This window comes from Lithobates pipiens, unplaced genomic scaffold (genome assembly GCF_037356315.1).
Source record: "Lithobates pipiens isolate NorthernLeopardFrog02 unplaced genomic scaffold, aLitPip1_a1.2 Scaffold_16, whole genome shotgun sequence".
Classification (NCBI taxonomy): domain Eukaryota; kingdom Metazoa; phylum Chordata; class Amphibia; order Anura; family Ranidae; genus Lithobates; species Lithobates pipiens.
The window spans coordinates 191,824,903-191,838,214 of record NW_027507748.1 but is presented as its reverse complement, the minus strand read 5'-3'; the positions used below and the strand labels follow the sequence as shown (position 1 = coordinate 191,838,214).

The 13,312-nt window shown below is 39.1% G+C and overlaps 1 protein-coding gene across 4 annotated transcripts in view; it reads left to right on the top strand.

Annotated features, from left to right (window-relative positions):
- MID1 (midline 1) overlaps positions 1–13,071 on the top strand; it is a 631,257-nt gene extending 618,186 nt beyond the window's left edge. For all 4 annotated transcript variants that reach the window (XM_077480854.1, XM_077480853.1, XM_077480851.1 and 1 more), the window contains exons 9-10: positions 5,621–5,828; positions 7,262–13,071. In XM_077480854.1, the coding sequence (XP_077336980.1) occupies positions 5,621–5,828; positions 7,262–7,610 (557 nt within the window). In that variant the 3' untranslated portion in view covers positions 7,611–13,071. The remainder of the gene's footprint in view (positions 1–5,620; positions 5,829–7,261) is intronic.
- The last annotated feature ends 241 nt before the right edge of the window (positions 13,072–13,312 follow it).

The following is a 13,312-nucleotide window of genomic DNA, read 5'->3' as shown; positions in this document are numbered from 1 at the left end:
TTGATAAGATGTTTACACGCTCTGGCATCAGTCATGTCAAAAGTTGGATCAAAGTAGTGCAGGAGTATTTTCTGAAGTTGCAGTAGTATCAATTGGAATGGCTCTCATAGAGATACATGGCATTTCACATGTCCTGCGGCTTGAGGTCTATGTCAGATCCCAAGTCGCACAAGTGTTAAAGAAGCCTAAAGGTAAGATTCAAATGCTCATTCAACAATAAATAATTCAATTAAAATTAAATTTTCAAGTTGAAGATATACTTAGCTATGTTCTAGTAAACAATCCAACTGTCTTCTTCTGTTGCAACATTGTTGTGAATAATTGTTGCTTACAATGCTGTGGGTGCACACGTTGCTAGAGATGGACATATCTTTTAAGCTGGGTTGGTGGAGGAAGTTTTTACTTTCCCTTGAGAATACTTTTGTTCTTTTTAAATAGTTGAGCAGGACATTGAAATTAATGAAATCTCCTCAGTAAGCCACTCACCCAACTAGTTGTAGGTCTTGAGTAAAACTCCTTTAAGGTATACAATTATGGGCTAAACGGATGTTTTCTAAAGCCCTCTACCCTTTACATGTAATGACAGTAATTATGCTAATTATTGACGTTCCCTTCTTAATCATTTTACTGTTAGTTGACCATACTTGGCCAATTTTTATTATGGCGTAATCCCAAAATGTAACCCAGAGCTAATAACTAAGTGACTTCCCTTAGATTAAACTGTTATCACTAATACAAAGGCTTGTACCGGTAAGTCAGTACTGAACATACAGTATATGCAAACGTATCTTCTGTAGCTAAAGATTTCCTTTCTCTTAGCGTGTTCTTTTATTATCCCAGGGTGATAGCCAAGTATAATCCTGGATTTAAATTCTAAAGTATTAAATACAAAACCGGAATGTTGTTTTGCTATTTACAAGTCCTCAGAGAGTTCTTTTGATCTGCAAAAGCTTAGAGACGTGTCTCCTTTAAGCTCCTTTAATTTCCTATAGTAGTTTAAGGTCTAGAATGTCTACAGTCATATTTTTACACTCTTTTATGGGCAGCTAGCTCAGTGGAAATTATATATGTGGTGCTGTCGTAGCCTTTTTTCAGTACAAATAAATAGACATGTAGGATGAAAGTTCCGCAATCAGTTAAAATGATCAATCAAAAAGTTATTTTCCTTACCAGTTGGATTTCTATCTTTACTGTTTCTAGATCTTATGACTGCATTCTTGTTAAAAGTAAAATTATAATAAAAAATGTATTGAAAGATATTTAAAAGATAATTTTAATAACCAGCAATGTTCTATAGACCTCCTTACTCTGGGTAATTGCACATACAGTATATGCATTTAATTTATTTGTGGGATTTGGGAATTGGGATTTTTATTATATTTTTACTAGAAATGGCAGCGATCAGAAACTTACAGCGGGACATGCGATATTGCAGCGGACATTCTGACACTTTTTGGGGACCAGTAACACAGTAATCCAGAGATCAGTGCTAAAAAAAATGCACTGTCACTATATGACACTGGCAGGGAAGGTGTTAACACTGGGGTGATCAAAGGGTTAACTGTGTGACTAACCAGTGTTTATGTGAACTGTGTGAGCTGCTTTTACTAGAGGAAGAGGAATTTTCGCAGGAACACAAATTCCATCCCTTCCCTCCTGCCAGAACAGGGATCTGCCTTGTTTACATAGGCAGATCGCTGTTCGGTCTCCCTGCCTAATGATCAGCGGATGCCAGCGGACATCGGTACCGCGCACCCGCCGATTGGCTTCCGCTGTGTGTAATCACAGCAGAAGTGAGCCACCGGCGATGCACATACGCACCCCCTACCCAGAAGAGTCGGATTGCGTATATTCTGTATGATCAGAAAAACAGCTATAGGGCAGACCTTAAATGGTTAAAGTGAACCTTTAAGTTTGCTTAAGCATTAAGTTGACATTAAGACATGTTTGGGTGGCTATATCCTATCACGTAGAAAGGCAAAAAAGTACTATTTTGGTTTAACCTGACCTGGGGCCTATTATTAAACTGAAAAATGTATATGTAAAATAGTGATGGGTAGCAGGTTTACTAAAAAGATGGCTATGATCGTATTGATCCATCACTGTTATAGGATGCCAGTTTGGCCAAAAGGAATCTGTGTGAGGCTAGGGAGGGTAAGGGGGGATTATGTGTTGGGGAGGCGCGGGGATGGGGGAACAGCTATCCGGAAGCGTCAGAACTCTGCGCTATTCAGGTACCATAGCAACAATGAAGAGCTTCTGCAGGCATATACATTCACCTCTAGGTGCTTGCAATCTGTACCTTATATCAGCTTTTTTTTAAGTTACCGTATATACTCGAGTATAGGCCGACCCGAATATAAGCCGAGGCCCCCAATTTACCCCCAAAAAAACTGGCAAACTTATTGACTCGTGTATAAGCCGAGGGTGAGACATGCCTGTCCATCCCTGTGTGTGTGTCCGTCCATCCCTGTGTGTCCGTCCATCCCTGTGTGTCCGTCCATCCCTGTGTGTCCGTCCATCCATCCCTGTGTGTGTGTGTGTCCATCCATCCATCCATCCCTGTGTGTGTGTGTCTCCATCCATCCATCCCTGTGTGTGTGTGTCTCCATCCATCCATCCATCCATCCCTGTGTGTGTGTGTCCAGCCTACCTGTGTCCCGAGCCTCCGTCCCGTGCCTTGCCTCCTTGCCTCCGTGCCGTGCCGTGCCTTGCCTCTGTCCCGTGTCGTGCCTTGCCTTGCCTCCGTCCCGTCCCGTCCCGTGCCGTGCCTTGCCTTGCCTCCGTCCCGTGCCCTCTTCGTCGGCGCCTCGGCGGCCATTGTAAAATTCAAAAGCTGCGCCTCCGCCTTCGCCTGTGATAGGCGGAACACTGAATTTCCCAGCAGCCTGTGTTCCGCCTATCACGGACATCGTATCATCCTCGTCCGTAGTACGAGGATGATACGATGTCCGTGATAGGCGGAACACAGGCTGCTGGGAAATTCAGTGTTCCGCCTATCACAGGCGAAGGCGGAGCCGGAGGCGCGGCTTTTGAATTATAGAATGGCCGCTGTCTGTCTGCTCGACACGCTGATCGAGCGGGCAGACAGCGATGACTCGAGTATAAGCCGAGGGGGGCACTTTCAGCCTCAAAAAAGAGGCTGAAAATCTCGGCTTATACTCGAGTATATACGGTAGTCATTTCAAGTTTGCTGTCTTGTACATATATCAAATGGATAGTCAAAATGGACCTAATATCTAGATTTGTAAAGGTACTTTAGTAACAGTTTGGATCAAGACAATGCACATCTCTTTACCTATACTTAACTGAATCATTTTAAATTGAGATATTGCCAAATCTGTGTGTGATACTTTGTATTTTTAAGTCTGTAGTTGTTATTATTATACAGGATTTATATAGCGCCAGTATTTGATCACTTCCACAATTTATCATAGTTTCTTCCGGTTTAATTATGCATCATTTTGTTCTAATCCTTTTTTCAAGGAGAAGCTCAGTTTGCATGAGCTTGCACAATAGCTATCAACTCTCCCAGAAATTTCCCAAGTTATTTCCTGTTGTTGTAGTTAATGCCGTTTCAAAAACCGAGCATGCCAGCACAAAACAGAGCTTGTAGCCATCCTAACACCTTAATGTTTTGACAGAACGGTAATGTATTTGTCACTTTTGTCCAATAATTTTATTTCTCTGTAGAGTTTACATGCTCAAGTTACTGCATGTAGTGCTAATCCATTATGAAAACACAAAAAAGCTAGCAGATGAATAGGTAAAATATAGGCAAGCGATAGGTACACCATACTAAATGGTCCAGGTTGTGTATTCTAACCCATACTGAGAAAATGCATAGTCATGTGAAGTTTCCCAAGAATACCCAATCACCTGTGAGGAAAAAACTGCATTTTAGATTTCACATGATTGGGTGATGATAGTCAGCAGAGCCTCACTGCATTTACTAAGCTGTGGGAATAATTTGCTTGAAAACAGCCTATTTAATTTTAGTAATTCAACCCCTATAGCTCTAACATTCATATACTATAACTCTTACTACCCTTTTCCAGTATGTCTCCAAATGTTTATCTTATATTGTTATAAGCCTACGTATATTGCTGGTGTACTTCAACATATGACCTGGAAAAAGTATTGAGCCAGTTAGACAAGCAGACTGATTAGAATTCTGGAAAGTGTTGCACTCAGAACAGTTGCATGTTTTTTGCATGGTAGAATTTTCTGCTAGTTTTATAAAGTCATAGGTTTATTTACAAAGCTAACACATAAGGATAAAGATACTTTTATTCAAAAAAGTGACAGTTTATTTCAGTCCAATGAGATTTGAAAATGACAGTCACATGGCTAAAATAAAGGTACTTACACTTGTGCAGAAGCTTTGTGAATGGAGCCTCACAGTGAGTTGCAGAAATGAACAGGTAGTTTCTAATAATAGTAAATAACAAAATGGATGTGAACCTTTTTTGTTTTCACAAAAGTGGGATTTTCATTTAAAGTGGAGTTGCACCCAAAAAAAAATTCATGAATGTTCCTAATAAAACATTTGGAAAACAATTTTTTTTTTAGTCCCCTCTAAATGGCTGTTGCAAGGGGGTCCCTCGTAGTCTGCCTCCTTCAGTGCCTGGGCTCATGACATCACTTCCCCTTGGTGCAGGAAGGGCTCAGCTCTGCCCCCTCCCTCTTGTCAATCATCTGGGACACGTGACAGGTCACAGATGATTGCACTGCCAATCGCAGCGCCACTCGTGCATTCGCAGTGGGTCCCCGGCTGTGAAGCCACAGCCGGGCACCCACAGTCACAGTGCCGGCACCGACGAACGGAGGGGGACATGAGTGGGGCTTTGATCCCCCGCATCGCTGGACCCTGGAACGGGTAAGTGTCCAATTATTAAAAGTCAGCAGCTGCAGTATTTGTAGCTGCTGACTTTTAATTTTTTTTTTTTTTTAATGGCAACCCCACTTTAAGGAAATATTGTCACTAAATGGGTCAGCAGTCTTTATTATTGTGCAATCATTTTAGAAATATTTAAAGGAAATCATGGCTTTGGTTTAGTTACAAGATTCTTTTTTTCTTCCAGTGAAGCATGTACTTTCTTATAATTGCATGTGTGTCTATAAATGTGCTTTCCTCATTGCTGATTGTATGGTTGCATATTTTGTTTGGCTAAACGAAAGTTATATCTATTTTATCATTATTTGTATATATGTATAGATATATCGTCTATGTGTGTGTGTGTGTGTATGTGTATATGTATATATATATATATATATATATATATATATATATATATATATATGTTGTCCTGACCAAGGACTGAGTAGTGGGCAGTATTCTTGCTTATAATTATAGAAACAGTTTGAACTTTATTTAGCCTTTGTAGTGCACAGCTGTGTACTATGACCGTCAGCTCATATCTGCATCAGTGACAAATCTGGTCTCAATATGCCACTAACCATATTTTAGGTCTACTTGCTGCAGGAGCACTGTTTTTGACACATGCTGCAAATTCTATGAGGTTTTATCTGTTGCTGTTTTTTTTTTTTTTTTTTTTTTTTTTTTTTTTTTTTAGCTTTGTTGCCAAAAAACATTTACTATATTAAATTTTTTCCCCAGGTCAGCCATTTAAGCTAGACCCCAAATCTGCACACCGGAAGCTAAAAGTTTCACATGACAACCTAACTGTAGAAAGAGACGAAACTTCTTCGAAAAAGAGCCACACACCAGAGCGTTTCACAAGCCAAGGAAGTTATGGCGTAGCTGGCAACGTGTTTCTTGACAGTGGCCGCCATTACTGGGAAGTGGTTATAAGTGGAAGCACCTGGTACGTATTAAGTATCGGTCCCTGAGCTTGTATGCTTTGGTTTTTTTTCTTTCTTTTATATGAAGCCTATACCATCATGAAGAAGAAATAATATTTGAACAGTAACACAAGCAGGGCTGGGTTTCCCTGAACTATTTTACGTACCTACATATCAATGTTTAGAGGAAATTGAAGACTAACCTTCTCTGTAAAAACTTGCTCCTTTGGGTCTTTTACTTTTATTGTCAACTGTACCAAGTTTCTCCTCTTTAAAAAGGGCTTAGGGCTAGTGGTAGTGATTTGAATCTGTCCGGGACTGAAAGCCAGTGATGTTTTTAAATTGTATAAACTGCCTACACACAGAATGTGAAGCCATTCTGTGCCTGCACGTAAATCCAGCATATAATATTGTGGCTACATAAAAGTGGGTCAGCCATCTCAGCTGTTCTTGAGAATGGAGTCTTGCAATATACATAGATGTAGCTTGTAACTTCACCATGTTTTTTGATGGATATGTTTGTATTACCAGATCTGAGAAATGCTGTTGTATGAACTTTGCTTTCAAGTCATACAAATACCAAACTCAAAGGTTTATTTTTACCACTTAAACCAGAATTCCCATCCTGCTCCGTATTAGAGCTGGGCTGGTCATAGAGAAGTTGATGCTTCTGTTTGACAGTAGATTGCCTGGTCTTTAACAGATATGCATCATCCACTTGCCTATTGTGACTTTTCCTACCAACTGAAATTATTTTCTTTTTTGACCTGCACTCTTCTCTTAATGGTAACACAGCAAGGTGCATAAGTGGTCAGCATTCGTGGCTTGATTTTTTCAGGCCCTGGGTTTTACACCCATCTTGGAAAAAATCGACGGTATGTACAGTGGGTGTTTGTAAGTTCTTCTTGTATCCTTGTATTTTTGTGGACCTCCACGAGTGCAGCAACTAATGCAATGTTTTTTGTAAAGTGTGATATTTCGGTGCCGAGTAAATGATGGAATCCCCTACCAATATTATACCTTCAGAACAAAAAACTCTAAATAGAGCAGGTATTGTAACATTATAAAATATCATACCCAAGCATCATGAAACATTAGTCATATTCAGTTATACCTTCAGGCCGCTGGGCCCATGTAATTTCTGTTTTTAATGACTATCCTTAATAAAAGTATTATGGAAACAAAAGATTAGTCATAATCGAGTACAAAAGTGTCAAATATTCTGATATAATGTTAAATGCATTGAAGTATAAGAAGTATGCGATTCACTAAATATAGGATTTGTAGAAAAATAAAAAATCTGTCCAGTAGAGGGCAAAGGCGTCAAGCCTAAAGAAAGACTGTATATAAAATTGTATAGATAAATAATCACTAATTTATGTAACTGTGAGTTGCTGTAGTGTTCCAGTATATATAGAATATGTTCTAAAATATGTTTTATAATTTTTTCTTTTAGGTACGCTGTTGGCATTGCATACAAGTCGGCACCAAAACATGAGTGGATAGGAAAAAATTCTGCCTCTTGGGTATTCTGTCGCTGCAACAACAACTGGGCAGTAAGACATAACAATAAAGAGATTCCAATTGAGCCCTCACCACACCTCCGCCGCATTGGAATTTTGTTAGACTATGATAATGGCTCTCTGTCATTTTATGATGCATTGAACTCTATGCATCTCTACACTTATGATATTGCTTTTGCACAGCCTGTGTGTCCAACTCTCACTGTATGGAACAAATGTCTGACAATATTAACAGGCCTTCCTATACCAGATCACCTGGACTGCATTGAGCAGCTGCAATGATTCATCTTTGTGCAATCAGAACTTCTATTGAGTGCATTGTTGCTTCGAAGATTTTACTTTTCTTGGTTGAAGTTAAAAACAGGAATGTTTTATTGGTTATTTATGGATTTTTGACTATTAGAATTTTTTTCTGTTTTGCACATTGACTTATTTGTCGATCTGCCCCATCCTGCTTGTGGAGCTCACAATAGAATGTGATTGACTAAGTCTGCAGGTCTTGGATTTTTCCCCTTTGCTTTTCAGTAAAATGCCACTCCAGGTGCCGATACCATGATGGATATTTCTGGAGATTTGTAATATTGTTTTATTTTAGTTACAAATACAAATACAACCAGAAATTGAGTTTTAAAAAAATCTAATTTTTGGAGCATATAATATTGGATCATTATTGGTGCATTAAAAAAGTATGGCTTAAACATACTGTATTTTCATGTGTTATAGGAACCAGCTATGTGGTTTAGACTTGTATAGGAATGTTTTGATTAAATCCGAACTGTTATGGAATAGTTGGGAGAAAATCACTGGTAATGGAGCAGAACAATATTGAAAGACTTAGACTGAATGTACAAGGTATGCCTTTCCCATTTTGTCACTGGAGGAATCAGAAAAGTTGCTCATCTACAATGCTAAGTCCGTAAAAAAGCATCAAGCCCCCACCTCAATAATAGTCGGCTAAAAATCAGCTTGAGGTTTATGATACAAGGTGAGAAGTTTAGGTCATATCATGTGAAAAGTGGCCACAAACACAACATGGTAGTCAGAGCATGCATGGTACAGACACCATTATGGGACTCATCTGTCAGTGTGCTGAACACTCTATTGACTTGTATGCTTGGTTCTGCCACACTGCCAAGACACACTTATAGAGGGCAGCTGATGACAGCTTATCATTGGATAAAGATTGCAATAAGTATAGGTTTTCTAACCTATCTACTGTTCCCATGGCAGTGGTGACGAGCTAGCACAGAGGACACCTGCAGGCATACAATCCTATCCTGCTCCAGTTTACAACATGAGACTTGTGTTGATGGCTACCTTCACAGGGTGAGACCTGAGACTAGTTTACTTTTTCTGCAAAGTAGAAGCCTTTCGGCAATTAAAAATAAATGTGTATACTGATGCCTCTTGACCACTGATATGCAGTCTTTACTTAGCATTCTACTGAATGTCCACCAGAGTGGTTTCATCCATTTCATGTTAATGGTAGAAACTGTTTTATGTACCCCAGACCACAAAGAATCACTGAGATTACTGAAATGTGCTAGTGCTAAACCGTTCAGTTTTTTCAGACACCACCACAAACATCAAAGTGAATTTTATACTAATCTTTATATGGATGGCAGAGCAAATGATCACTTTTTTTTTAGTAATGTAAAACCTGTGTCAGTAAAGAGCTATTTTAAGATGATTGGAAAGGTCTGTCCTGTCTGCCTGTGGGTGAAGAAATCTTATGCAAGGTGTTTAGGTCATGTTGCTTAGGCCAGTGGTTCTCAACATTTTTTAAATGAGGGCTTTGTAAATTCTTCCAAAAACCTTCCCATGCCCCTACAGTTAAGAGTATGGGAATGCAAAACATGTATTGAAATGTTGGAATGATCTGGATGGGGAGTGTTACTATGGTAGAATGTGAGGGGGGGAGGGGGGTTGTGTAGTGGGTTATGGAACTGTGCAGCAGACTTTGTGGCTCTGTAATGTGGATGAGGTTTCTGGAGGGGGCTTGAGGGCACTGTGGGAGCCTGGAAGTTCTGCAGTAGATTGTGAGGCACTGTGGGAAAATGGAGGGGGGGACTGAGGAGGCTGAGTCCCCCCCCCTCAGTTAAGGGGCACCGTGGGCCGCTATAAAGATTTATGGGGCACTACAGTAGCTGCAGAGCACTGTGGGAGATTAAGATATGTGCAGTTGGCTGGAGGCCTGGAAGAAGGGGAGGCCACAACCCAGCAGTGGGTCACTATGGAGGCAGAGGGCTCTCAGGGGGGCTGGGGCACTGTAGGCCACTGTAAACGTGTGGGGGGGCACTCTGGGAGCTTGGAGGCACTATGGACAGTTAATGGATCTACAGCTGGCTGGAGGCTTGGGAGAGGGGGCAGTTGCATTTTGATTGTGGAACACGCCCGATGGTTGAGAACCACTAGCTTAGGCCCTGTGCACACAGCTATTAAATTGGAGTAAGTACATGATACCAGTCCCTGACACCAGTACTATACACAGAAGCAATTAACAAAGTGCTAAACTGCTTAAATGTACAATAGTTGCAACTGTCTGTGATTCTGCATCATTTATTGTCCTTGGTGTCCTGCCAACAAATGGGAGTCGTAATGCATTGGTGACGAAGAGTTCAAAAATGAGAATCAAGTGCCTTTTGCATATTTGGTTTTTGATTCAACAGTGTGAACCACTGTAAAGTCCAGCTAATTTTGTAACATTATTTATTTTACCATTAGTGTACTTTTATTATTTTTATTTTTTATTTTTTTTGTAACTGAAAATGTACTTGGTGTAGGCAACTTTAATACAGAACATTGCAATTACTGGAATTTAATGTGTACACCATCTATAAATGTGGTAACATTTTAAACTTGCCTCCTTCAAAGACAGTGTACATGTTTACATTTACATTTAAGAAACGTCTTTTTAATAGTCTATTTCTGCTCATTACCAAAAATTGCTGCATGAAAAAGTTTTAAGTACTACAGATAAAAGGTTTAGGAGATTAACAGTGTTCTAAACAATAGAAGTGATACATCAGCTCTCAGACAGATATGAAGCAGACATACCACACCTGGCTAGTTATCTCAAAAATAGATTGCAGAGGCTTATTCCTGCATAATAATGATAAAAAAAAAAAAATCAAGTTTCTTTGCCAATGAAGGTTGTGGTTTTATACTTTATTTTTCAAGTTCCTAATATTCATATTCCAAATTAAAAGAGTTTGAACTTATTTTTGGATGGTTTTTCCGATGGAATTCCACTCAAGCATGCCTTGCATTCACACGGTCACACAAAAGTTCTCTGAACTTTTGACCGTCAAGAATGCAGTGACGTACAACACTACAACGAACCGAGAAAATTAAGTTCAATGCTTCCGAGCATGCGTTGAATTGTTTCCTAGCATGCGTGATTTTTTTGAGCGTCCGAATTGCATAAAGACTAATGCATTTTTGGATAGGAACTTTTTCCGACTGAAAAATAGAGAACCTGCTCTCAATCTTTTGCTGGCTGGAATTCTGCCAGCAAAAGTCAGATGGAGCATACACACGGTCGGAATTTCTGCTCACATTTGCTGGCAGAATTTCTGATCGTGTGTATGGGGCATAAAGCTACTTTCATACTGAGGCGCTTTGCAGTCGATACAGCGCTAAAAATAGTGCCTGCATAGCGCCTGTAAAGTGCCTCTCCTGTCACTCCAATGTGAAAGCCCGAGTGCTTTCACATTAGAGCAATGCGCTCGCAAAGCGGTCAAAATAGTCCTGCAAGCAGCATCTTTGCAGCGCTGTAAACACCGCTCCTAAAGTGCCCCTGCCCATTGAAATCAATGGGGCAGCGCCCACCAAACGCTTTTTTTTTTTAAACGCAGCGGTCAGTTTTAACCCTTTTTCGGCCATTAGTGGGGGTTAAAACAGCCCCGCTAGCGGCCGAATAGCGCTACTAAAACAATGGTAAAGCGGCACTAAAAATAGCGACCTCCCGCCCCAGACTGAAAGTAACCTAAGGGAAACTAAAAGTGGCATTGGAGAGCCAGAAATAAACTGTTGTATCCAACTGTGAAAAGCGTATACATATTATATCTCTGTTTTGTTGAGGATATGAATACATTGCCTTTATTACCAATGCATTACGAATCCATGCAAACACCGCTGTACGTAGCATAATTTACCATATAGCAGGGGAAATTAAGATTTATTATTATAACTCTTAGTAACTTTACCAGCTGTTTTCATGGCTCAGTATTCCACATGAATTTGTCAGGTTTTCACTGTTATATATTTGCACTGACTTCATGCTTAAGCTCAGTGCGGTTGATGAAGTCAGTAGTTGTTCAAGTGGAGACTTTTGTGAAAAAAAAATATTTTTATGTATATTCCAAAAATACCTTTAGGTATTTAAGATACTATGATAAACCCTGTTTATTGCATATTCATCATTAAATTTTTTATTTCTATGAAAGTACAAATTCAAACCTGATGTTAATAGGTAAGTTTCAGTGTAATTCACATAAATATGTATACCTACAGATAGATGTAAATTATTTGGGGATTTTTTCAGAAAAATGTAAAAGTGATTCAGACCGATTTTTTATTTTTTTTTCCTTTAGAAGATCTATAAAAAGGGAGCTTGCGTTTGATGCTAGACATTTTTAAAGCCTTTGTTTTATTATTATTTTAAATAAGTTTGGAATGAATATTGGCTTTCTGAACTTGGAGCCTCGGCTGTAGTAAATCAATTTTGAGTGTCTGTGGAAAGAGCAGTTTAATGCACTTTGTTAACAAATCCGTATTAGGTTAAAGGGTAACTACTTCAGAATTCTTAGCAGTTGACTATGAAGGCACCAGTAAGTACTCGCTTTGCCTTATTTATATTGCCGCTATTAAAGGAAGCCCAAAAGCAGGATGTTTCTTATTTTATAGCGTACCGTTTAGTCACTGTACTTTTTTTCCAATGTTCTCATCCTCAACTGCTGTTATCCATTTGGGGGAATGCATCTCTGGTTACATTGTTTTATGTGGGACTTTAATTTCTTGGCAATTCACAGTCAATGCATATTAGTCTGTGTCTATTTTCCAGTCATCAGTCTTGTACTAAATGCATTTCTTTATATCATGCATTATTTCTAATGTATTCCTCAAGTTGTGGAACAAGATCATGGAGTTCCTTTAGGAATACCAACAATTCTGTGCTTGAAACTCGGGAAGACCACAAGATTACAGAAAGAAGTTGTGTATTGGCGGCTAAATGTTATATGTTACCAGTCAACAGCTCCAAATCTCTTTTGTTATGAAGCAAAATGGCACCCCGGCCTACTGTTACTAAGGACTTTGAGTACCATAAAAATACTAATCAAATAAACTTTGTTTAAAGGACGTTTTTTTCCCCCCGATAAGGGAAAAAGCTCTTCTAAGAAATCTACTCTTTACTGGATTATAAAGCAAAACTAAGACTACGACCTAATTGCAGGCCTGTATACTTTATTCACAGCACATTAAATGATCTGGTATAAAACTCCTATAACCTTGGGCTCAGTGTCAACAACCAGCATTGGTGGAATGAACTTTGCTTCTCTCCATGTCTCCGTTTTCTTGCTGTCGTGAGAAATTTGGAATAACACGGGTGTTGACTTGTTTTACATAATTCAATGTTGGGTTTATCTGTAAACAGTTTAGTTTTACAACTGTCTCTTTTACTATTTTGTATTTTAAAGAAAACAAACCTGTATATTAAAATCAAAGTTTTATTTTAAAGTCATTTATCTCTTTGTGGTGTCTCATTTTATTTTTATTTTTTAAGTAAGGTTTACTGGTTACCAAATAAGCGACAGACAGCATTCACTCCCCTTTCTTGTTTTAAAGCTGCTTTCCAGGCAAGTGTAAAAGACAAAAATTATGCAGCTTTGTATTTATTACTACATCATAAATGTATTATTTTTTAAATAACTGTGTAACTACCTATTTTTTGACCCGATATCAGCCTCCTGTAATTCACTTGC